General features: G+C 40.3%; 1 protein-coding gene across 3 annotated transcripts; it reads right to left on the reverse strand.

The window, feature by feature from the left end:
- Positions 1 to 327: 327 nt before the first annotated feature.
- On the reverse strand, positions 328 to 26,241 carry LOC130915480 (gastrula zinc finger protein XlCGF26.1-like). 3 transcript variants are annotated; one of them, XM_057835556.1, is made up of 3 exons: positions 26,114 to 26,241; positions 25,731 to 25,846; positions 328 to 2,621 (listed from the first exon to the last, which is right to left on the reverse strand). In XM_057835556.1, the coding sequence occupies exons 2-3, from the start codon at positions 25,734 to 25,736 to the stop codon at positions 891 to 893; spliced, it is 1,737 nt and encodes a 578-aa protein (XP_057691539.1). In that variant the 5' UTR covers positions 25,737 to 25,846; positions 26,114 to 26,241; the 3' UTR covers positions 328 to 890. The 3 variants fall into 3 exon arrangements, with proteins under 3 accessions (XP_057691539.1, XP_057691538.1, XP_057691540.1); XM_057835555.1 differs by lacking the exons at positions 25,731 to 25,846; positions 26,114 to 26,241 and adding exons at positions 3,348 to 3,463; positions 3,733 to 3,840; XM_057835557.1 differs by lacking the exon at positions 328 to 2,621 and adding an exon at positions 15,804 to 17,257.
- Positions 26,242 to 26,848: the final 607 nt, after the last annotated feature.

Consider the following 26,848-nt stretch of genomic DNA (forward strand, 5'->3'; position numbering starts at 1 on the left):
ACTTTTGTGATACACTGTAACCTAAATTATATGCAATTGTATTTTTTGGCCACTAGGGGGCGCCTACCTTCCCTCAAACTCCACGGATGCATAAAAACACATTTATATCAATATATTCCCGAAAGCTCATCCAGCATTCGCGTGAACGATTTGGTTTTGTTTGAACAAAATATGCCTTTACTTATAACATTTTCTCTTATTTAGTGCAAACCTGCTTAAGGCAGGATTCTAAATATTCCACGCTTCCGTTTTTGCAGTTAAAGCCAAAATAAGCCAAAATACAAAATACAATTTATAAAGGGATGAATCCAAGCAAAACGACCGGAAGTACCCCGTCCACCATTGCTGATGTGTGCCGCTCTCAGCACACAGCAGCTAATGTTACTGTTTATATCGACTGACGGTGGGCTGCTATAAGTGTGTAAACACCCCAGTAATGACGGCCAACCACTAGAGCGCGACGTACAAAAACCTCTACTCAGATTGGTCTAATCTTGTTATTACTTCAGCGGACTGCAAGGCAATGCTGCCAACTGCTGGACAGGAGTAAAAAGTGCAGCCACTTAATAGTTTCCACCAAAAACACACATGTAAAGATTGATGCAGATGGATTTTGAATCGATACGAGAGTTGCGTGACCTAATATTGCGATTTAGGGATCAATTTTTCTTAACACCCTTAAAAGCAAGCTGTTAGGAATTGATGGAACAATTAACAGAAAGACATGTAATGCAATTCACACAATTTAAAATATAAATATTTGAGTATATTTGAGTTGGATAGTGGTAAAAAAGAACAGCACATGAAAAATCATTTCAACAACTTTTTTCAAAAGAGGCTCATGGGAAACTGATTAAATTGAAACGCTTTTTCCGCTGTAAATGCAGGAATCAGAATATTTTGTCAGAATTCACAGGTTTTTGCTCCGTGTGGCTTCTTGCGTGCACTGCTAAATTTCCCTTCTGAGCGAATCGTTTACCACAAAGTGAGCATGCAAAAGGTTTTTCTCCAGAGTGTGTTCTTTTATGAATGTTTAAACCTCTCTTATCGAAGAATCTTTTATCGCAAAGCGTGCAGGCGAAAGGCTTCTCTCCAGTGTGTCTACTTGTGTGTCTGTTTAAAACTCTCTTATCGAAGAATCTTTTACCACAAGATGTGCAGGCAAAAGGCTTTTCGCCAGTGTGTATACGCTTATGCCTTTCTAAATCAGTTTTCTCAGTGAATCCTTTACCACAAAGTGAGCAGACAAAAGGCTTTTCTCCTGTGTGTGTATGCTTATGCCTTTCTAAATCAGTCTTCTGAGTAAATCTTTTACCACAAAGTATGCAGGCAAAAGGCTTCTCTCCAGTGTGGTTTCTGGTATGTCTGTTTAAACCTCTCTTATCGAAGTATCTTTTATCGCAAAGCGTGCAGGCGAAAGGCTTCTCTCCAGTGTGTCTGCTTGTGTGTCTGTTTAAAACTCTCTTATCGAAGAATCTTTTACCACAAGATGTGCAGGCAAAAGGCTTTTCGCCAGTGTGTATACGCTTATGCCTTTCTAAATCAGTTTTCTCAATGAATCTTTTACCACAAAGTGAGCAGACAAAAGGCTTTTCTCCTGTGTGTGTATGCTTATGCCTTTCTAAATCAGTCTTCTGAGTAAATCTTTTACCACAAAGTATGCAGGCAAAAGGCTTCTCTCCAGTGTGGTTTCTGGTATGTCTGTTTAAACCTCTCTTATCGAAGAATCTTTTATCGCAAAGTGTGCAGGCATAAGGCTTCTCTTCAGTGTGTGTTCTTGTGTGTTTCTTTAAACCACCCTTCTCGACGAATCTTTTACAACAAAGTGTGCAGGCAAAAGGCTTCTCTCCAGTGTGTGTTCTTGTATGAATGTTTAAATTTGCCTTCACGAAGAATTTTTTATCACAAAGTGTGCAGGCATAAGGCTTCTCTCCAGTGTGTGTGCTTGTGTGTTTGTTTAAATCTCCCTTATGGGTGAATCTTTTACCACAAAATGTGCAGGCAAAAGGCTTCTCTCCAGTGTGTGTTCTTGTGTGTCTCTTTAAATTTCCCTTATGGGTGAATCTTTTACCACAGCTCGTGCACACAAAAGGTTTCTCCCCGGTGTGTGTACGCATGTGTTCTTTTAAATAACATTTCCAAGAAAATGTTTTATCACAGAATGAGCAGGGAAAAGGTTTCCCAACGCATCCCTTTGTGTCTCTTTTCAATGATGACTTGTTTAAAGATTTTGAATCATTTTGGTCAAAGTAATTATCCTCCTCAACACTATTAGAGTCAGAAGAATGTGACGTTATGTTGTCGCTGTCCGAAAGCGGAGCTAAAAGGCTGTCCGGTTGCGATCGTTCCTCTCTTTTTATAGTCAGGTGCTGAAATGAGCTGTCGCTCCAAGGTTTCGCTGCTCCGCTGTCATCGCTTGAACTTTTGTCTTCTTCGCTCTTTACACTTACACCCATTGGAAACTTAAGGATTTCAACTTCCTGTTTTTCTTCTTTAATGTCAGGGGTCTCTGGTTCCACCTCCTGTTTGATCCACGGCATGTCGGACTCCTCCTTCTGTTTAACTTGGAGGAAATCGTGCTTCTCAGGGTGAAGATCTTCTACAGTGACATCTGTGGGGCACTGGGTGAAAAAAAAAATTACATGATGAAACAGGTAGTCCCCGAGTTACGAGGTACCCGACTGATGTGATTTCAACTTTACGATGCTGGTCTTTTTTTTATCATGTTGACTTTTGTTCTGTGATGCCTGCAATTATTTTGGCATAAGAAGTAGTAATGCATTTTTCAACCGATAACCGATATTTTCCTCCTCATTCCAACAGATAACCAATGTCAAGCCGATAATTCTATGAAAAGATTTATGTAAAAATTTTAAAGTATACACAAGACAAAATATTACTGTGCAAAAATATAATTTATTGCTCTTTTTTCAACATCAAATGTGAACAAGTAGTAAATTCAATATCTAAATAATGACAGATTGTCTCACATTGTGTAATGGTAAACTTTTGGCCACAATTACTTACAGAGTAAATACTAAAGATGTCCCGATTGATCGGGATGCCGATCGATCGGGTCCGATCACGTCAAAGTATCGGAATCGTCAAAAAAATATCGGACATGCCTTTTTTTAATATATATATTTTTTTTTATTACATCGTTTTAACGTTTATTTAACGTTACAGACAAAATGTCTTACACTCATCCAAAGTCTTTAGTTCCCCGAGGTCACAAGGACCACCCCCTGCACCGCCCCACTATTTGAGAAGTACTTCCCTACAGTAACAATCACAACAAAACAAAGTCTGATATTGCATGACAAATACAACTAAGGTCATGTCCTTACCTTCATTTTTCAGTTGTTCGTCGTGACCTGGATTTCCTCTCCGAATTTTCCACGTCTCTACTCTTTAATGTTCGGGATTGCGTTGGCCTCCCTTCAGTCAGTGGTAAATGTTGCATCTTAAAGACAAATAGAGAAGCGTCTCATACAATTGAATGTAATCACGCTCATGTTAACCGATCGACTTTTCCTTAAAACAAACTTTACAAATCGGAAGTGGCGTGAAGCCAAAACAATCAGAAAGCGTTAAAGTGTTTTAGCTAGCGCGCTAAGCTAAACTAAACTAAGTTAAGTAAGCCTGCGAAGCTTTAACATGAAGCAAAAACGACTTCCACTATCCTTTAAAATGAGACTTTTTAGTCCACTAAATTCTTACTTCGGTACTTACTCAATGAAAATGTTTTGAAGGAGGTCGTTCGGTTACGAGAATGGAACACGAAGGGAACACAGCAAGTCCCATATGGGTACACAGAGGTTGCGTCAAGTGAACCGGAAGTAGAAACGTTCAAGCGCCGAAACTTCAGCGCAAGGGCGTAGGTTTGCATAGGGTTTGTAGGGACATAACACTACCAACTTTTCAGGATACTCAAATTGTCCCCACCAACTTTTAAGCATCCTCTTTTCATTCTATGAAGAATTCAGATATAGAGGTAATTTAGATTGTCTTACCATATGCTGTAAGGATAGAATAGACCCTCCCATTGTAAAGTGAATTATTTTCATTATGTTCAGACTGACATTTATCCCTTTTCACTTGCTGAATGTGCCGGTCCTTTTTTCTCTCCCTCAAACAAACATTTGGTTGGCTGATGACTTGAAGCACCCCGCCCCGCTACAAAGACACACACAGACATACTCCACAACCGAAACAGATTCATGGTGACAACATGCCGCCTCCTTCGGAGAAGAGGCATATTAGAAGTTTTTTTTTCCGTCCAGCAGCAGCCACTGTAAGTCATGTAAAACGACGTCAATATTGTAGAGGTGGGGGAAACACTACTAATTTTGCTACTGAAAGTCCGACCTGCATCAGAGTTAGCATAACATTAAACTTGCTAACCGTCAAAACTACTTCAGTCAGGCCAGCCTCCACAAGGAACAACGAAGTCAAGCTAATCGTCCCCTATTTGTATCGTTTGCACTATGTGCATGACGGCAGGGGTCGCGTGAACCAAATATTTTCCGTCGTTGACCGTTTTTTAAAAACTGTGACGGAAAAAACTGAAGTCCGTCCGTCATTTTGACAGGTTGCAATTCACACCCCAGACCACAGGGTGGCGAGTGAGCATATTAATTAGCTATTGTCTCTCTTAATGCATGACGTCGTTGGCTATTCTGTCAGAATATTGTAGCGTCACCAGGGTCTGGCGGCGGCACCGTGATTGACACATCAACGCGAGGTTCTTATTGGTGCACCCTGTGTGCCAGCGCGTCATCCAATTGGTGGACTAGATTGCTGCCTGTTTATAGACCCCAATCATATGACGTCACAACTCCGCCCCCCTGACTGGAGCCGCCATATTGTGTGTCAGCTCGTCGTGTTTACACATTACCGCTACGTACATGCCTCCTATTACGGCGTGTTTTTCTGCTCGTTAACATTAATAATCAAAATGGTGAAGGCGTGTGTGGCGGTTGGTTGCAGTAACAGAGAAGATAGACGGAGAGACTTGAAGTTCTACCGTATTCCAGGAGATGACCCGAAGAGGAGAGCGAGATGGACTGCTGTAATTCGACAAGAAATCTGGGCACCAAACGATCACCACAGACTATGTAGTAGTCATTTTATATCTGGTAAGATGCATTTAACATATATTTAGAAGATTTTGGGCTGACAACCACAATTAAGATCATTGTGTGACGTTGGTGATTGGGGTCTATATAGTTGCCTCTTTTTCTTTGGGGGCGGAGTTGTTGTTTTGTTGGTGTTGTTGGCGGTAAGCTGAGTAACAAGAGGGAGAAAAATACCGCGACTTCCGTGTCTAATTTTTCGCCGCCAAGCCCAAGCAAGCGTTACAATATTAAAAATGAATGAAAACTAAATACTATTGAATATGTCATCATTATCATTTTTAAAATTTAAGTGACGGGTAAAAATAGATTATGACCGGATTTTTATTACCCTGTCAGTCAAAATGACAGACAACGAAAATGTCTAGCGCAACCTCTGCATGACGGTAATATCGTCCATATGAATGTTGAGACCAAACCTCCACCCTTGCTTCAGCATGATATGATCAAACGTTTGGAAGTTCCATCACAACTTCACATCACTGGAATAAAAAAATATTCAATAAATATGATCAACATATCCGAATTATAGTCATCTACTGTTCTGCTGCCGCTGCACTTCTTCCAGCAAAGACCTCGGTTCATTTTTAAGCATTGAAGCTTTTCAGGCTCCTTTAATTTTGCTTTTTTTTTCTCCGCTAACCATTCCTGAAGTACGAAAGAAGAAGGGTGCAAGTAAGAACTACATTGAGGCGCAGGGAAGGAACGGCCAGGAGAGGACGCTGTTGGCAAGAAGTCTAGACTCAAAGCGGGTTGTTTCTTTGGACTACACAAGAGCCGTTAGATTTTTCCTCTTTATTCGACATACCAAGGGCGTAGGTTTGCATAAGGACAGTAGGGACCATAAGCGGAGTTTAAGGGAGGCCCAGGCCCTCCTGTTGGTTGAAAAGTATAATTGCATGTAATTGACTTTCATACTGTATACATACATATATATGTATATATACAGGGGTGCACATAATTGGTCCGCATGCACGCATGCGTACCGGACGTAGACAAACGCGCTGGCCCTCAACGGCTTCCATACGCTTTTGCGTACCGATGGCTGACCACTGGATTTGCGGCGGACACGAGAAAATAACTTCTCAAAATGTCGATGAGGCAGGCCACACTGAGTAATTAATTCCGTGTTCCCCCACCCCCGTCAAAAGACAGACAGACGACAGAGACGTCACTGGAGCTACCGAAAAAAAGGACCTTTGCTGAAAAGTGGCTACAGGGGGTACCATGGCTAGAAGCAAATGATGCTCGCACGGAAATGCGGTACAAAATGTGCCGTGAGAATCCCAATATCGCCAATAAGAGCAGCGCATTTTATGTAGGGTCAAAGAATTTCAGCCATCCAAACTTTGAAAAGCACGAAAAAATCAGAGCTTGTGGCAATTAACCAAACTATCGATGTCAAACAGGACCCCACTCGCCCTATGGAGAAGTGGCGGAATAGGGCGGAATAGAGGTAATGAACAGCGACATGCACTGACAAACGTGTTTTTGCTCGCATTTTACAATGCTAAACATGCACGTTCAATGAGGTCTTATGAGGAGGACATCCCACTTTTAAAAAGGCTTGGAGTTAATGTGGGAGCCGCATAATGCCCTTTATTTTGAATTGGTGCTTTTTATTTCTTTACATTTCACTTCAAAGTAACGGCAATTTTGTTGTGCCAGTTGATGTTAATCAAGCATTAATTGTTAATATAATTAATTAAAGTTAAATGGCTCTAAGTAAAGCTTGTCATAAATTTATCGCATCAGGCGGGTCGGCTCTCAAGCTCAATGAGGACCAAGTCACATCTCCAGGTCCTCCTCTGAGAACCTGGGCAAAAAAATTATGTGCACCCCTGTGTGTATATATATATATATATATATATATATATATATATATATATTAGAGGTGTGCATCGGTACTGCCCTCACGATTAGATTAGATTCCGATTTGGAGGGCCACGATTCGATTCGATTCGATTCAGAGGGTCACGATTCGATTCGGTTCGATTCGGCAATGCATCGCGATGCCTTAAAGCCTGGGATGCATTAAAATTCTAAAGCAAGGCATATTTTTCGTGAATCTTGAGGCAACACAAGCGGTCAGACATTAAACAACTTTTTATTGGCTCTTGTGTCACTCCTGGTTGAAGTCAAATGAAAATACTTTTAGATATATATTTTTAAAAAAAACAAAAACAAAAACTGATCACAGCATTTAATTGGTGCTTTGAATGAGACCAGGGCTTTCTCTTTTTTTTTTTTACACACAGTAGCAGCCTTTCACACAGTGCAACATCTGAACTCCTGTGCAAAATCAGTAATAACAGTCACTGTATTTTAGTCACAACAACCCATCGATAAAAATATTCAAGTAAATATTAAAGAAAGCGACAAAGAAAATATTGTAGTGCAGCAGCATCTTTATCGCAATATCAATCAAGGGATCAGTTGAATTGCAAACAAAACATCCAACTAATTTGCAATGTAGATCAAAAGTAAAATGTAGGCCTAGCCCACTATATATGTGCAATCAACTTAGAAATGCAATCAGTAACTATCACATAACAATAAAAAATAATGAATTAAAATGAAGTGCAGCAGCATTTTAGCAGCCATAACAATGTTTCAACATGAGGAAATATCATTTTTTTGCAATTGACGGAGCAGAGAGATAGTAGAGGTTAGATGGGGCCTAAAAATCCAGCCCGACCCGACACGGCCCGCTAGTACTGAAGCCCGACCCGGCTTGGAGTGACGCGAAAAAAAAAACGCAGCAGCAGCAATTTATTTTCATTTCTTCGAGATGGCAGAAAAAAACGCATGTTTCTTAATGTTTAAATAGTCTACATATTTTTGTGATAATTATAGAAGCATTTACACAACGAAATAACGTTGGGAAAGTTTAATTTATATATATAAAAAAAAACATGCGATTTTGCAGAAACACAGAGGAGAAGATTCAAAAGGATCACATTTGTGTTGCCTTTGTGTGCATTAAAAGTATCTTTCGTAACGAATTCTCAGTTGGCAGAAAAAGAACGCAAGTTTTCTTAATGTTTAAATAGTCTACATATTTTTGTGATTATAAAATCATTCACACAACGAAATAACGCTGGGAAAGTTTAATATTAAAAAAAAACATGCGATTTTGCAGACACACAGAGAAGATTCAAAAGGATCACATTTGTGTTGCCTACGTGTGCATAAAAAAAGTGTCTTTCGTAACGAATTCTCAGTTGGCAGAAAAAAAACCGCAAGTTTTCTTAATGTTTAAATAGTCTACATATTTTTGTGATTATAAAATCATTCACACAACGAAATAACGCTGGGAAAGTTTAATATTAAAAAAAAAACCATGCAATTTTGCAGACACACAGAGAAGATTCAAAAGGATCACATTTGTGTTGCCGTTGTGTGCAGAAAAAAGTGTCTTTCGTAACGAATTCTCAGTTGGCAGAAAAAAAAACGCAAGTTTTCTTAATGTTTAAATAGTCTACATATTTTTGCAATCATTATAAAATCATTTACTCAACGAAATAACGCTGGGAAAGTTTAATATCCATCCATCCATTATATATATATAAAAAAAAGTTTGCAGACACACAGAGGAGAGGATTCAAAAGGATCACATTTGTGTTGCCTTGGTGTGCACAAATAAAAGTGTCTTTCGTAACGAATCGCAAGCGCCACAGCGGAGAAGAAGAAAAAGCGGGCGGCGCCACTGCTTCATGTGAGTGCACAAGCAAATGCACATTACAGAGAGCCTGCTCTTGGTTTTATTTTTTTTTTTAAATAATTTATTAGTCCGGCGCGGGGCGGCCCGACCCGACCCGACCAGAACGTGAATGCTTAACATTTTGGGCCCGACCCGTATATACAGTGCCTTGCAAAAGTATTCGGCCCCCTTGAATCTTGCAACCTTTCGCCACATTTCAGGCTTCAAACATAAAGATATGAAATTTAATTTTTTTTTGTCAAGAATCAACAACAAGTGGGACACAATCGTGAAGTGGAACAACATTTATTGGATAATTTAAACTTTTTTAACAAATAAAAAACTGAAAACTGGGGCGTGCAATATTATTCGGCCCCTTTACTTTCAGTGCAGCAAACTCACTCCAGAAGTTCAGTGAGGATCTCTGAATGATCCAATGTTGTCCTAAATGACCGATGATGATAAATAGAATCCACCTGTGTGTAATCAAGTCTCCGTATAAATGTACCTGCTCTGTGATAGTCTCAGGGTTCTGTTTAAAGTGCAGAGAGCATTATGAAAACCAAGGAACACACCAGGCAGGTCCGAGATACTGTTGTGGAGAAGTTTAAAGCCGGATTTGGATACAAAAAGATTTCCCAAGCTTTAAACATCTCAAGGAGCACTGTGCAAGCCATCATATTGAAATGGAAGGAGCATCAGACCACTGCAAATCTACCAAGACCCGGCCGTCCTTCCAAACTTTCTTCTCAAACAAGGAGAAAACTGATCAGAGATGCAGCCAAGAGGCCCATGATCACTCTGGATGAACTGCAGAGATCTACAGCTGAGGTGGGAGAGTCTGTCCATAGGACAACAATCAGTCGTACACTGCACAAATCTGGCCTTTATGGAAGAGTGGCAAGAAGAAAGCCATTTCTCAAAGATATCCATAAAAAGTCTCGTTTAAAGTTTGCCACAAGCCACCTGGGAGACACACCAAACATGTAGAAGAAGGTGCTCTGGTCAGATGAAACCAAAATTGAACTTTTTGGCCACAATGCAAAACGATATGTTTGGCGTAAAAGCAACACAGCTCATCACCCTGAACACACCATCCCCACTGTCAAACATGGTGGTGGCAGCATCATGGTTTGGGCCTGCTTTTCTTCAGCAGGGACAGGGAAGATGGTTAAAATTGACGAGAAGATGGATGCAGCCAAATACAGGAACATTCTGGAAGAAAACCTGTTGGTATCTACACGAGACCTGAGACTGGGACGGATATTTATCTTACAACAGGACAACGATCCAAAACATAAAGCCAAATCTACAATGGAATGGTTCAAAAATAAACGTATCCAGGTGTTAGAATGGCCAAGTCAAAGTCCAGACCTGAATCCAATCGAGAATCTGTGGAAAGAGCTGAAGACTGCTGTTCACAAACACTCTCCATCCAACCTCACTGAGCTCGAGCTGTTTTGCAAGGAAGAATGGGCAAGAATGTCAGTCTCTCCATGTGCAAAACTGATAGAAACATACCCCAAGCGACTTGCAGCTGTAATTGGAGCAAAAGGTGGCGCTACAAAGTATTAACGCAAGGGGGCCGAATAATATTGCACACCCCACTTTTCAGTTTTTTATTTGTTAAAAAAGTTTAAATTATCCAATAAATTTTGTTCCACTTCACGATTGTGTCCCACTTGTTGATTCTTGACAAAAAATTAAAATTTTATATCTTTATGTTTGAAGCCTGAAATGTGGCGAAATTTCATTTTTCAAATGATTTTTTCTTTGTTTGAAATTTTTTTTTTTTTTTGGGATTAAAGCACCTTTTTGGGGGATTGAATGGTTTAGACACAAATGTCGTACTCATAATACGGCCCAAACACAAAAACAATTGCTAAAATCAAAACTTTTTTAATTACAATTTTTTTTCCCCTTTTTTTTTTTTTTTTTTTGATTAAAGTATTTTTTTGTTTGAAAATATATATTTTTTGTTTGAAGCAACTTTTTTGATTGAATAATAAAGACACAAATGTCCTTGCCAAAATGTAGCCCAAACGCAAAAAACATTACTTCAAAAAAGTTGCTTCAATCTAGAGCAGGGCGGTAAACCGAAAATTTACCGTCACCGAAATTCTTTACGATGACCACCGTAATTTTGACCATGTCAGTAAATTCGGTAATTTAATAAAACAAGAAAATATAGTATTTTTATCCCGCTTTGACGCGGTGTTGTTTGGCTATGTTCATTCCCCTTTAAGAACGCAGACAGTGTGCTTACGTATGGAGTCACATGGTTTTCAGGAAGCCAATCAAACAGAAGCCCGGTAGGCTAATGCTAACGGCTAACGCTAAAAGTAAACGGGATGGAGTCGGGCTTGTCATTTAGTTAGCTAACTTAGTGTAACGTTCAAATGTGTCTCATGTTGATGACGTGCGCAAGCGCGGGAGACGAGTGCAAAAAGAGAGGGAGAAAGTGTTTTGTTATTGAGTTGTTGGCGGTTAAATAAAGAGTCGGGATGGCTTCGCCCAAAAGAGCACAAGTCTTATGAGTTTTTGTCTACCACGAAGAGTGTGCCCACAGCAACCCACACGGTCCGCTACATTAGCTTCGCCAAACTTTCACCCGGCATTAAGTAAACTCTTGGCGGGTTCCAGACGGGCTTTCACCCACTGTCCTCCCTGGTTCTCACGATATTAGGAGAGGATGCTTTCAGTGCGTTCTTCTGGTAGCCAAGCCACAGGCTAACGCTAGCAGGCTAACGCTAGCAGCTAACAACGGCTACAAATGAACGTGAAACAGTCGGACAGCGGCTCTAACCTTGTCGAAACGGCTGAAATTAATGAGTGGACTGGGCACGGGCTTCATGTAGAAATCATCATGTCGCGTTATGTGGCATCTCTATGTGATTGTTCTGAAAGCTTTCATGATGGTAAAGCACTCAGCATAAAGTATAGCCTAATCCAACAGTGAAGCCTATATATAATATGACAGTTTAATGGCCACAGCTATTTTTCTGTATGTGTTTGCTTTATTCTGCCATCATAAAACCTTAAATGTTTCATTGGCATCAGAGCAATACAGCTTTAATCTGGTTGTGTCTGTGTGGGGGGTGCATGTATTAAAAAATGTTTCGGGGGGGAAAAAAAAAACCTGAAACCTTGATGTAAACACTTGTGTTGAATAATTAGCAGCCATTACCAATAAATTGTCTGAAGTGTACTGTTAAAGCTCCAAGTCATTTGTGTTAGAATGACATGTTTGCACAGTCATCATATTGAGTTTTATAATGTTGTACATTTTCCAAGTCATACAAGCTGTTATAAATGTTCACACTAGAATTCTTATTGTTTACAAGATTTTTTTTAATACTTAGTGTTTAGACTGCATGTGCAATTGTTAGATTGAAAGCTGGTTAAATAAATTTAACGAGAAACGGTTCATTTGTATTCCATGCATTGATTCAAATTTTCAAATTGAATAACAGTCCGTTTGGGCGAATTTATCGTCATTTATCGTTATCGAGGTAAATCTGCTCAATTTATCGTGATACTTACTTAAGGCCATATCGCACAGCCCTACTTCAATCAAAAAAAAAATTGACTTCCACTAAAAAAAAAAAAAAAAAAAAAAAAAAAAAAGCTTTCAAATGCGGTGGCGTCAACAATAATCGATGCTGCGATGCATCCCGATGCAGGGCATGGACGATTCGATTCGGGCAACAAGCCGAATCGATTCAGCGCATTTTAAAATATACAAGTACGTTCAAAAATCTTCCCTGCGCAATTCCGGTGATGCAACGGATTTGGTTTCCCCATTTGTAATATTATTCTCATGTTTCATTTTTTACACACTGCATAACTCTGGTCAAGTTTCCCACCAACCTCGTAGAAGCCAAAATGTCTCCAGATGTCTGCTTTCAATGTCTTAGGACGGTGCATCAATAATCTTTCTCACTCCCTCTTTGTCCGCTTCAGCCATTGTTGTTATGTCCCATCTCTTAGAGCAGGGGTCAGCAACCTTTTTGGTGTGGAGTGCCACTTTCAAATTTTCTTGTCAATCAGTGTGCCACACCGAGATTAATGACGCACATCCAATTTTTTATATCCAACAGAGCTGTAATTTTACCCCAAAGAAAACATGAACATATCCTGAAATCGTATAACTACCATTCTTTTTCAATTAACTAAAAAATAAATGCATATTGTAGAAAATGTCAAAACTTGAAAATAAGTGCAAAAGTTCACTAGCTAGTTGTTCACTATCAACTTAAACAGTAAATTATATGCAGCATTTTAGAATTCTTTTATATTACAAAGATAAAAGATGCCTACCTTAATGTGATCCCTGGCCCTGTTTTCCTTGGCTCAGCTCTGATTTCGGGGTTGTGCTTTGTGACTTTAAGCTGCTTATCCTTTTTTTTTTTTTGAGTGTCTCTTTGTTAGTCAAGCCATCAACCAAAACCTCTGAGCTTGACAAGATCGCCTCTTTGATATATTCGCCATCAGTAAATGGTTTTCCTTGCTTTGCAATGCAGTGAGCAGTGATAGCTTGCTTCGGTGCCGGTGTTTTTAGCAGTGACAAAGGTTTTCAGGGTGTGTTTGTTTACTGTACCTGGACACAGCACGTTTTAATGTCTCTGCCTTGTCAGACTCATCCTTGAATGAATTTTCATGTTTTGTCTCGTAATGGGTGGAGCCGCCGCGGCCCCCAGGAGGCTACCTCTTGCGGTGCGCACGAAAGGCTCGGGCGCAGGCCCGGGTGGAGCCGCGAGGAGCGAGCCTTTCCCCGGGGAGAGAAAGCCTCCCTATCGCGGTGCGCACGGAAGCCTCGGGCGAGAACCCGAGTGGAGCCGCCTCTCCCCGAGGAGGCTGGCTCTCGTGGTGCGCATGGAAGCCTCGGGCGCGGGCCCGGGTGGAGCGAGCCTTTCCCCGGGGAGAGAGAGGCTCGCTCTCGTGGTGCCCACGGAAGGCGCGGGCGTGCGGGGCTAGAAGACTGATCTAGCCCCATACCAGCCCGGGTGGAGCCGCGGGTGCAGATCTTGGTGGGGGAATAACACTCTTAAATACAGTCTTGATGAGATTGAATTGGCTGCAGTTACGACGTTGGGAACGCTGACTCTGGAATAAAACACGATTTGACCAACATTGTGACAGCCGATGCCTACCAAAAACGACGTAATGTCAGAGGTTATAAAATCGCGCCAGCGGCCCTTCCCGCACAGAGAGCGCCAGTGGGCAATACGGGACAAGTCTGTGAAAGCGTCCAACCCGCTCCATTCTCGGGACATCTTTTTATACGTGAAAGCAATGACGTGAGTAAATCCCATGTCTCTTTACACAGGAATTCCCTTGGATGTGTGTGTGGCTTAAATAACAGGGCGCGCAACAGAAAATGTCTGAATTTCAGGTAAAAAGGCGCTTTTTTCTTGTTTTTTTGCCATGCGCTCGCGTGTCACTGGTTAACCCTTCGCGTGCCAGTGCTGACACGCGTGTCATAGGTTGCCGACCCGTCTTAGAGGTTCGATCTTGTGCCCGAACCCGAATGAGTCGGGCCCAAAATGTTAAAGCATTCACGTTCGGGTCGGGTCGCTGCACCAGACCAATAAATTATTATTTTTTTAAAAATGGGATAAAACCGAGAGCAGGATCTCTGTATTGTGCATTTGCTTGTGCACGCACATGAAAGCAGTGGCGCCGCCAGCTTTTTCTTCTTCTCCGCTGCGGCGCTTGCGATTTGTTACGAAAGACACTTTTACTTATGCACACAAAGGCAACAGAAATGTGATCCTTTTGAATCTTCTCCTCTGTGTCTGCAAGATCGCATGTTTTTTTTTATATTAAACTTTCCCAGCGTTATTTTGTGATGTAAATGCTTTTATAATAATCATAAAAATATGTAGACTATTTAAACATTAAGAAAACTTGCGTTTTTTCTGCCAACTCGAAGAAATGAAAATAAATTGCTGCTGCTGCGTTTTTTTTTCCCGCGTCACTCCAAGCTGGGTCGGGCTTCAATACCAGCGGGCCGTGTCGGGTGGGGTTGGATTTTTTAGGCCCGATCTAACCTCTACTCTCTCTCTGCTCTCTCGATTGCAAAAACTGATATTTCCTCATGTTGAAACAGATTGTTATGGCTGCTAAAATGCTGCTGCACTTCCTTTTAATTCATTATTTTTTATTGTTATGTGGTAGTTACTGATTGCATTTCTAAGTTGATTGCACATATATAGTGGGCTAGGCCTACATTTTACTTTTGTTCTACATTGCAATTTAGTTGATGTTTTGTTTGCAACTGAACTGATCCCTGGATTGATATTGCGATAAAGATGCTAGTGCACTACAATATTTTCTTTGTCGCTTTAATATTTACTTGAATATTTTTATTGATGGGCCGTGACAGTGACTGTTATTACTGATTTTGCACAGGAGTTCAGATGTTGCACTGTGTGAAAGGCTGCTACTGTGTGTAAAAAAAAAAAAAGTCCTGGTCTCTTTCAAAGCACCAATTAAATGCTGTGATGTTTTTTTTATTTTTTATTTTTTAATATAATATATATCTGAAAGTATTTTCATTTGACTTCAACCAGGAGCGACACAAGAGCCAATAAAAAGTTGTTTAATGTCTGACCGCTTGTGTTGCCTCATGATTCACGAAAAATATGCTTTGCTTCAGAATCTTAATGCATCCCAGGCTTTAAAGCATCGCTATGCATTGCCGAATTGAACCGAATCACGACCCTCTGAATCGAATCGAATCGTGGCCCTCCGAATCATAATCAAATCGAATCGTGAGGGCAGTGCCGATGCACACCTCTACAATTTACATCATTTAAAATATAAATATTTGTGTTGGATAGTGGTTAAAAAAAAGAACAGCACATGAAAAATCATTTCAACAACTTTTTCAAATGAGGCTCATGGGAAAATGATTCAATTAAAATGCTTTTTCCCGCTGCAAATACAAGAATCAGAATATGTCAGAATTCAAAGGTTTTTACTCAGTGTGGCTTCTTTCGTGCACTGCTAAATTTTCTCTCAGAGCGAATCGTTTACCACAAAGTGAGCATGCAAAAGGGTTTTCTCCAATGTGTGTTCCTGCGTGAATGTTCAAATTTGCCTTCTTGAAGAACTTTTTATCACAAAGTGTGCAGGGGAAAGGCTTCTCTCCAGTGTGTCTGCATGTGTGTTTGTTTAAACCTCTCTTATGGAAGAATCTTTTACCACATGATTTGCAGGCAAAAGGCTTTTCTCCAGTGTGTGTACGCTCATGTCTTTCTAAATCACTCTTCTCAACGTATTTTTTACCACAAAGTGAGCAGGCAAAAGGCTTCTCTCCAGTGTGTGTACGCGTATGCCTTTCTAACGCAAGCTTCTGAGGGAATCTTTTACCACACAGTGTGCAGGCGAAAGGCTTCTCTCCAGTGTGGTTTCTGATACGTCTGTTTAAAAGTCCCTTCTCGATGAATCTTTTATCGCAAAGTGTGCAGGCATAAGGCTTCTCTCCAGTGTGTGTTCTTGTATGAATTTTTAAATATGCCTTCGAGAAGTATTTTTTATCACAAAGTGTGCAGGCATAACGCTTCTCTCCAGTGTGTGTTCTTGTATGAATGTTTAAATTTGCCTTCGCGAAGAACTTCTTATCACAAAGTGTGCAGGCAAAAGGCTTCTCTCCAGTGTGTGTTCTTGTGTGAATATTTAATTTTGCCTTCGTGGTGTATTTTTTATCACAAAGTGTGCAGGCATAAGGCTTCTCTCCAGTGTGCTTACTTGTGTGAATGTTTAAATTTCCCTTACTGAAGAATTTTTTATCACAAAGTGTGCAGGCAAAAGGCTTTTCTCCAGTGTGCCTTTGTAAATCAGTCTTGTCAGTGAATCTTTTACCACAACTCGTGCACTCAAAAGGCTTCTCCCCAGTGTGTGTACGCATGTGTTCTTTTAAAACATATTTCCAAGAAAATGTTTTATGACAGACTGAGCAGGAAAAAGGTTTCCCAACCGCGCATTCCTTTGTCTCTCTTTTCAATGATGACTTGTTTAAAGATTTTGAATCATTTTGGTCAAAGTCATCCTCCTCCTCAACACTATTAGAGTCAGAAGAATGTGACGTTATGTCGTCGCTTTCCGAAAGCGGAGCTATAAGGCCGTCCGGTTGCGATCGTCCCTCTCCTTTTATTGTCAGGTGCTGAAATGAGCTGTCGCTCCAAGGTTTCGCTGCTCCGCTGTCATCGCTTGGACCTTTGTCTTCTTCGCTCTTTACACTGACACCCATTGGAAACTTGAGGATTTCAACTTCCTGTTTTTCTTCTTTCATGTCAGGGGTCTCTGGCTCCGCCTCCTGTTTGATCCACGGCATGTCTGACTCCTCCTTTTTAACGCGAAGGGGATCATGCTTCTCAGGGTGAAGATCTTCTACAGTGACATCAGTGGGACACTGGGTGAAAAAACAAAAATCACGTGATTTGCTGACGTCGGAGATATAGAGAGAAAAACAGGTCGTCCCCGACTTATGACGTACCCCAATGATGTGATTTCAACTTTACGACGCTGGTGACTTTTGTTTTGTGATGCATGCAATTATTTTGGTGTAAGAAATGCAGGGCAGGTAGTTCTTCCGCACGCGAAGCTTGCAAGCCAGAGTGCATTTACACACGAAGAGTGCACACACACACACAAGGAAAAGCTATTTGCGCCCAAGAAGAAGCCGAGTGTGAGAGAGGAAAGACCCTGCGCGCACATTTGTTACTTTCGAAGCACCCACAGGCAACAACTTTTGGACTGTTTCCTGTGCGTTTTCAATGATGGTCGAATACTTGGGGCGAGTTGATGTGATTATTTTTGATGATGTGCGGACGCTAACTGATCCATGCTAATCGTTTGTGTTCATTGTTATTGCTGTATCAACAGCGAGTTATCGCCAAAAATTTGAATTGCTGTTATTGAAGACTAAACCGATTTCATATCATTTTATTTTAGTTTCATTCTGCAAATGTTGATTTCATGAGAAGCTGAATAAAGTCAGGAAACCACACGGACTTATCTTCAACATCTTGGCGAGGACAGTACAATGGTGTGTATTACATGTTTTTGGATAGTTATTTCAAGATTTAGGCGGTATTTAAAGGGTTAATTTCGAATTACGCGGAAATTCGGGTTACATCTCCGGCGTAGGAATGGAACTTGTTCGTAACCCGGGGACTACCTGTTCATATTGATGAATTCATTAACTTCATGTTTTATCTATTGGTGGGGTGAGAAGCATAATTTCTGTTAAAAATGTGTTGAATGACAATAGACAAGAAATATTTTTCCTCTTTATTCTACACATTGACTTGATTTCTTCCAGAAATGCCGACAGAGGCTCTGTCATTTTCACCCCTGAGACGTTGCAACAATAACCACATGCTCCACTATACCAATCAAAGGTAACAATATTTTTTTTCTCCACTAAAGGCCGCTCATGCTCTTTGGACGGGTGGTATATATTTGTTTTGTTTTTGTTTTTTTTCACAAGAAAATTATATTTTATTCCAGTCAAATCTTTATCACTCGACAGTGCATAAAGGGTGGGGTGTCAAAACAATTCCAAAAGATGAAAATATTTTATCAGCATGGTAATGTGGTCCCCAAAAACCAGGGGTGTCCAAACTTTTTGCAAAGAGGGCCAAATTTGGCGTGGTAAAAATGTGGGGGGCCGACCTTGGCTGACGTCCTTTATGTAGAACAATATATTTAAGCAAATTTTAGCAAGCCATTCTGTGTGTCACATATGCTTTACTATTTTTTTAAATTAATACATTTCCACAATCTCACAACTAGCCTTTGTGGCGTTCTCTTTCGACTTTCAGGCTCTTGCGAAATACTGCTGCTGTGAAATTAAGCTAGCTTCAACTTGCTTCAATTTCTCGCTAGTCGCTACGTACGTATCTTCCCTTGAAATTAAACTAGCTTCAACTTGCTTCAATTTCTTGCTAGTCGCTAGTTATCTTCCCTGTAATCTTGTCGTACATGCCAGCGTGTCTTGTTCAGTAATATGGCCTCACATTTAACTCTTTAAAAACAGCGACTGTCTCTTTGCAAGTGAGTCAGACAGTTGTTGCGTATTTTAGTGAAGAAATAGTCCAATTTCCACCTATCCTTGAAGCGCCGGGCGTCGCAGTCAACTTTCTTTTTTTGTTGATTGTCTCCATTTTAGAAAATTGGGAGTAAAGGATCACAGTGTTGCTGCCTTTTCGTGGGTAAATGAGGAGCAGCATTTAGTGTGTAAGATACTTCATATGCTGGTAGCAGTACTGCTGACCAATTTATTAAGTCTGTGTGCGAGCCCCAGACGTTATTGATTTTATGACAGAGGCTGGGGGCCGGATGAAATTTGACCACGGGCCGCATTTGGCCCCCGGGCCGGACTTTGGACATGTCTGCCAAAAACTAATGGTTGATATCGTCACCTCAATAAGGCACAATTAAGATAAAACGGTTACTAATTGATAGGCCTGTCGCGATAACAAATTTTAGTGTGCGATAATTATTCTCATAAATTATTGCGATATGCGATATTATTGCGCCCCCCCAATTTTTTTTAACCAATTTACAATAACACAGTGCCGATACAGTATATATTAATAGATCAAGTACACCCATTTAAACACGATAAATATTTACTCTTAAATTCAAATATACTTTTTAAGAAATCACAACTAAAAACAATAGACCCTGCCTCTTAAGTAAAAAACAACAATATTGATACCGCACAGAAACACAGAATAAATAAAATGTGTTTAATAAAAAAAAATTGCACTTAATAACTTAAGCATTTAGGAAAATGAAAACATTTCCCATAGGAATGCAACGATACAGTTAAGTCATGGTTCGGTACGAATTCTGATACGGGGGACACGATTTTTGAGCCGATTCAATATATTTAATGCTCTGTAAAAAAAAAATAACAATTGTTTTTTTTTTTGTTTTTTTTTTGCTAACGAGCAAAAATTAAATTGCCATCATATAAACATGCATTTTAGTGCATAATATTTACGTGCTTACTTCTTACTGATATGAAAAAAAATTGTATAAAAGTGCTGAGAACAATCTTTAATGTTTGTAAAGTGAGGCAGGGCACACCGTTGATTGCTACAGCTCTCTTAGCAGCTAGGTTTACTACATGAGCAAGACATCCTATTTATGGTCCGAATCCATCTGTGTCACGTACTGAATTAACAAAATTTGCAACATTATCTATAGTCACTGGTATGGATTGATTTGACCTTCTTAACCTCATGTGACAAATGACAGTTTAGAATTCATCGATGTAGTATATGGACTACATGTCCCATAATCACTCTGGGCTCACGTAGGCAATGGCATGGAACGTAGCACATCTAGTTTGCCATTTCATGATATCTAGTGTGTGCGCCAAGCATATGACGGCTTTCATAAACAGGACGAGTTTGAAGCACAGCGCTCTTAATTTCATTCAGCTGTTCGTTGTCAAAGTGAGGTTATTCGTATCAGTCAAGTCGGTAACAATGTTTTGGCGGACTTCGTTGTAAATATCCAGCGTTGTGCCAAAAAATAGCCGCCCCGCGTAAAATGTCACTCCTGACGGGAGCGCCCACTCGTCAACAACACCGGCGCGCTATAGATGGTCCACAGTCACTCCGGAGCACTGACGCTGCCGGTATACGTTGAACAATAGGATATAATGGGAACGATTGGCTCTGGCGCTAGTTTTTGCCGGACCTGGAACGAAGATGCATTTTGCGCAGTTGGTAACGAACTTTTAACAGCACGTCTGCCGCACGCGCGCACACACGTGCACGTGAGGCGATAAATCGCAGCGGAAAAATTACCGCCTTCATTTTTATATATCGCGCGATAAATGGAATTATTGCATATTGCGACAGGCTTACTAATTGATGGTTCAAGTGCTGATCCTGTCTCAATTCGAGTCTTTTTGTGTCATCTTTTGGCCTAATATGGTCATGTAATAGTATATAGTACAGTATAATAATAACAGTTCATATAGATGACGTTATGCTGGGAGGAAAAAAATACCAATATTTAACATTCATATTCTATGCAGCTACTCACAATGTTACTTATTACTTGAGTACTCTTTTCAACAAATACTTTTTTACTAGTACTTGAGTAAATTTTTGGATGACTACTTTAAATTTTTCTAAACTTTTCTATGATGTGCGGACGCTGATACGTACATGTTCATTGTTATTGCTTAATCAGCAGCGAGTTATCAACGAAAATTTGAATTGCTATTATTGACGATGAACTGATTTAACTTTTTAAAAAAATATATATTTTATTTTTATTTCATTTTATTTTGGACAGCTCTTATTTAACATCTATATGCTTCCCCTAGCTCAGATTATGGAACAGTATGACATCTCCTATCACACCTATGCTGATGACACACAACTCTACATTTCTGTGCCCCCACATGATTATAGTAAAATGCATTCATCAAATCAATGAATGGATGTGCCATAATTTTCTACAGAAGTAGACAGAAGGGAAATTATGGAATAAGAGGAGCAATTTTAACAACTTTAACAGTTGATTTGCAAAATTAAATGAATTGAATGTAGTTTAAAGCTGCTGATACATAATGGGGACTTGAGTATTTTATTTACTGTTTTAAAATGTTAACTTGATACTGAAATAGTCGTTTATTTAAACCTGAGAGGCTTTTTATACAATTATTGTAACGAATGCACGAAACATTAAAAGCATCTAATAGCTTTGGGGGGGGGGGGGGGGGGGGGGGGGGGGGGATTGTGGGATTTTCCACTGAGGTTGTGTTTTTTGCTTTTTTAAGACAGTTTACAATATTATTTGCACGTTTTACTGACTGACTATGCCATTTCTGTTTGTTATTTATAATGTTTTGTGTTTGTCCCCTAATTCAGCTGGCTAGTCGTTATCAAGAGTACTAAAACTCTTTTCAACATGAGTCTGACAACTAAGTAAGGAGGCTAAATAACTTTAAACTTTAACACATGTTCAGATAGGCTGGTATCGGTATCGGCCAGTATCAGAATCGGATCGGAAGTGCAAAACAATATCGGTATCGGATCGGAAGTGCAAAAACCTGGATCGGGACATCCCTACCCCTAAGGTCGTCTGGAACCGGTCTCCTGTATGTTCCAAGAACAAGAACCAAGCAGGCTGAGGCAGCATTTAGTTATTATGCGCCTCACCTTTGGAACAAGTTACCTGAAGGTCTGACGTATGCTCAAACTGTTAGCGCCTTTAAATCAGGGCTAAAAACGCTTTTGTTTAGCACTGCATATCCATTACTGTCTATATATTTCATTCTATTTGCTTTTAATTCCTCTTGCACTTATCTCCATTGCCGATTTCAATTATTATTAGTAGTAGTAGTAATAGTATTTGTTTTATTTATTTTTATTTATTTATTATAATTATTATTTTTATTCTATTCGTGATTAAATGTGATTATGTATAATCTTATTTCCTATTTCGATTGTCTGTTTTTACGTTCTATTGATTTGAATGCGATTTTTATTATCTTCATATGATGTAAAGCACTTTGAATTGCCTTGTGTTGAATTATGCTATATAAATAAACTTGCCTTGCCTTTCGCTGGAGGCTGTATCAGCTCCTTTGCAATAGTGTGAGGTTATTTTGCACTGAGCATGCTAAACAGTGCTCGCTGGTTTACTGATGTAACACTGACAAAGCGGGACGATTGTCGACAATATCATAATATTCGGCAAATTTCGCTGAAAAACAATCAAGCAGCTTATCAATGAGATTGGGTTCTAATGTCTTTAAGTGGCATCTTAATTGATTTGGCTTCCCACTGTCTGTTACAAACATTTTTGGACATGGTAAAAAGAGGCGTCTTTTCTCATCTCCCGCCCATTCTCACAAGCCGGGGGGGGAACTGGAGGTGAGGGCGGTCGTCGTGACGCTCCCAAGCCAAACATGGCGCTCCTTGGGCAGACACGTGAGAACCAGAGAAGAATGTGGGTCCCTGCGTGAGCCCGGGCAAAAACGGCGCACAGCTCTTCACATCTCTTTGCTGTGCACTCTTGTTTGGTTCAAAAATACTGTGCACACTCTGAAAATGAGAGTGTCACTACCATCTGGGGCTGTCCCCAACGACTAAATTTTCTCCCGGTTAGACAGCCGACTATTTTTACAATTAGTCGGCTAATCTAATAATTTTTTTTTTAGTAATTTAAAAGTGACATTTTTGTTGACTCTTATCATTTCACAAAAACATTTTGGAACACTTTAATCCTTTATTAAAATACAATCACACACGTAAATAACAATAATGAATCACGAATAAACAATGAGTTCAAATGCTGATAGCATTAACTAGTGCAAAAGAGATGGAATGTAAACAGATTCAGATCACTGCGCCTTTCCAACATGATTCCAAACAATTCTTAAAAAATACCTCGCATTAATATTATAATTTAGTACTATATATAATAGCATTATAATAATTATAATAATTATTCATTGCCAATCAGATTTTTCATTAAGGGTGTCATTTTAAAGGTATTCTTAAGGCCAAGTTATGCTTCCGTGTCAGACCTGCGCCGCCAACGAAGACCCGATTTACGACCCTGCGCCGTAGCCTCTCTGTGTCCTTCCTTTTTTTCCTGACTTCGCGTCGCGTCAACGCGTATGACGTGGTGGAAATGGACTATGATTGCGCCGCTCACTGTTGTTTCTGGTTTAGCGCAAAATCCCCGGCATTGTGAAACATTTTTTTACACGCAAAAATAGACCAAGCCGACGAGAGTATCAACGAAGAGCAAGTACGGCAACTTCTACAATGTATCGTCAAGACATTATGAAGATAGCCAAATAGCATGCAATTCGTGGGATGCGATTGCTAAAAATACGGGCCTGGAGGTCAGCCAGTGATTGAATTAAAAAAAAAAATTGGAAGAACCACGAGAAAAGTATGTGTGTGTTCGGAATCGAGTGGCCACACGAAGCGGCGACCCAGTCGACCAAAAACTGCCACCTTTTTATCACTGTGTCGTATTTTTGGTTGGTGCACTCCATCATTTATTTTGTACATATGTTTGCTGTGAGTCTGTGACTTATTTACGTGTCACATTTCAAGTATATGAAGAATAAAGGATGGGTTTGGTGTCAAAAGAGTTGTATTGATGTTTAATTTTCAACAACAGTCAGTTCACACACGATACATCATCACTGATTGAGAGGGCCTCGATGCTTTTATGATAACATTAACATCAAGGCTTCCAACGCAGTTTGGGAAGTTCCATAGATGCCAGAAATCTGCTATAGCTTCCCACTGGCTGGTTGTAGAACACGGCAAACAAATCGGGCTGGAGGGCTTTGCAGACCTCGGGCAAAACGCTGGACGCAGTGCTCGACGTCAGTTTGAAGCTAGCCACCACAGCTACCTGGTGTCCGCCCGCGGCTAGAACTCTCTATGCAGCATCAGAGGTTGGACGGACCGCCTTGAAACAGTCTTCTGCATCACTTGCGCCTCAACATTTGTATGGTCAACATTTATTCAATGTTGATGAGCTGAAGATCCACATTCAAGCGTTCCATCTTGTATTGTTTATTTATTTTTTCTCCGTTAAACTAGACAAGCGGAATTCAACAAGTATGCCCCAAAACTGTACAAACAAAACGCCACACCCCTCTAGTGGCTTGGCGGTGAATTACAGAGCAATGCGTCACTTGCCCGGAGAACCATCGAATGTCAAATGACGCCGTAGTCGCTGCACCGTCACCGCAACGCGGGAGCATAACTCAGGCTTTAGTGTAGAATCTGAATTCTGAAGTACGTGGGATTAACTCCAGAAACCGTTATTCATATGACGAACATGACATGCTTTTATTTTTTAAACGTTCACCGGAAGTACCTTTGCTAAACAGCACTAAAAAAGCACTTCTTGTCATTGCATGTGGTGTCAGTAGTATTTTTTTATTCCTTTTTTTTTTTTGTTTGAAAATGCTGTTAACCAGCGATTTTTCATGTTTGAAGTGTCACCTTTGAACCACAAGTTTGCGTTTTGGAGAAGACTGCCAATGTTTTATAGCAGGCTAAAGCTTTTTTCCTCAATTAGTCTCCATGTAGCAACGCTAATGTACAGTGTTTATTATAGATGTGTTTCCTTATTTTGCAAGTCTGAACTGTAATTCTACAGCGTGTTGATTACCAATAAACATCTCTGAAATTACCTAGAGTCTCATATGTCATCTACACGCAATCACAAATGTATCCATGCATGCAGGCACGCAAGCTGTGATAAAACGCAGCCATGAAAATTATCGCCCTCATTTTTATTTACCTTGCAGCAAATGGACTCATTGCAAATTGCAACAGGCTTAGCAACTTCAATAAAACATGTCCTTACTTGGTTAAATGGATTTACTCTTGTCATCTTCGAAAATTAAAACTTGGTGACAGCGTAGGTGTTTATTCATGGCCGAGGTGCAGCCAAGCTTGGCATTGAAGAGACAGGACACAGCAGTGTACCCTCCTTTGTTTCTTTGAAATAAGTCGATGTTTTAGACACTGGTGCGCTTTTTTGGCTTTGTGCCACTTCCCCTGCTTGCATACCGTGCATCCGACATTCTGAACTTTACACACATATATTTTTTTAACCCTTCATAAACCGTCGATGGATTTACTTCATCGATGACGTCGACTATGTCAACAAGTCGGGACAGCTCTACTACTATCCACTGAGTGGATGTGCAAATACACTTCATTCAAGTACGGCAAAAGTATGTTCCCCGAGGTCACAAGGACCACCCCCTGCACCGCCCCACTATTTGAGAAGTACTTCCCTACAGTAACACTCACAACAAAACAAAGTCTGATATTGCATGAAAAATACAACTAATGTCATGTCCTTACCTTCATTTTTCAGTTGTTCGTCGTGACCTGGATTTCCTCTCCTAATTTTCCACGTCTCTACTCTTTGATGTTCGGGATTGCGTTGGCCTCCCTTCAGTCAGTGGTAATTGTCGCATCTTAAAAGACAAATCGAGAAGCGTCTCATACAATTGAATGTAATCACGCTCATGTTAACCGATGCACTTTTCCTTAAAACAAACTTTACAAATCGGAAGTGGCGTGAAGCCAAAGCAATCGGAAAGCGTTAACGTGTTTTAGCTAGCGCGCTAAACTAAACTAAACTAAGTTAAGTAAGCCTGCAAAGCTTGAACATGAAGCCAAACTACTTCCACTTTGCTTTAAAATGACTTTTTAGTCCACTAAATTCTCACTTCGGTACTTACTCAATGAAAATGTTTTGAAGGAGGTCGTTCGGTTATGAGAAGGGAACACGAAAGAACAACAAGTCCCGGATGGGTACACAGAGGTTGCGTCAAGTGAACCGGAAGTAGAAACGTTCAAGCGCCGAAACTTCAGCGCAAGGGCGTGGGTTTGCTTAGGGTCGGTAGGGACATAACACTACCTACTTTTCAGGATGCTCAGATTGTCCTCACCAACTTTTAAGCAACCTCTTTTCATTCTATGAAGAATTCAGATAAAGAGGTAATTTAGATTGTCTTACCATATGTTGTAAGGATAGAATAGACCCTACCATTGTAAAGTGAATTATTTTCATTATGTTCAGACCAGGGGTCGCGTTAACCGAATATTTTCCGTCGTTGACCAATTTTTTAAAACGGTGACGGAAAAAACTGAAGTCCATCCGTCATTTTGACCGGTTGCAATTCACACCCCAGACTACAGGGTGGCGAGTGAGCATATTAATTAGCTATTGTCTCTCTTGATGCATGACGTCGTTGGCCTTACTCTGAAAAATGTCAAGGCAACTGAGTGTCCGAAGTTTTTTCAAAAAGCCCCAAAACGACGATGGTGTTGATAAAAGAGGTGAAAAAACAGGGACTGCACAAGCGGGCACGCAATTCAAGTCCATGCGCACCAGGAGGATAGTGTGAGACGACGTTCAGGCCACAGCAGGTGAACTGTTAATTTCATTGTTCCATACGCTACATATGGTAGGC

Source organism: Corythoichthys intestinalis, chromosome 1 (assembly GCF_030265065.1).
Source record: "Corythoichthys intestinalis isolate RoL2023-P3 chromosome 1, ASM3026506v1, whole genome shotgun sequence".
Taxonomy (NCBI): domain Eukaryota; kingdom Metazoa; phylum Chordata; class Actinopteri; order Syngnathiformes; family Syngnathidae; genus Corythoichthys; species Corythoichthys intestinalis.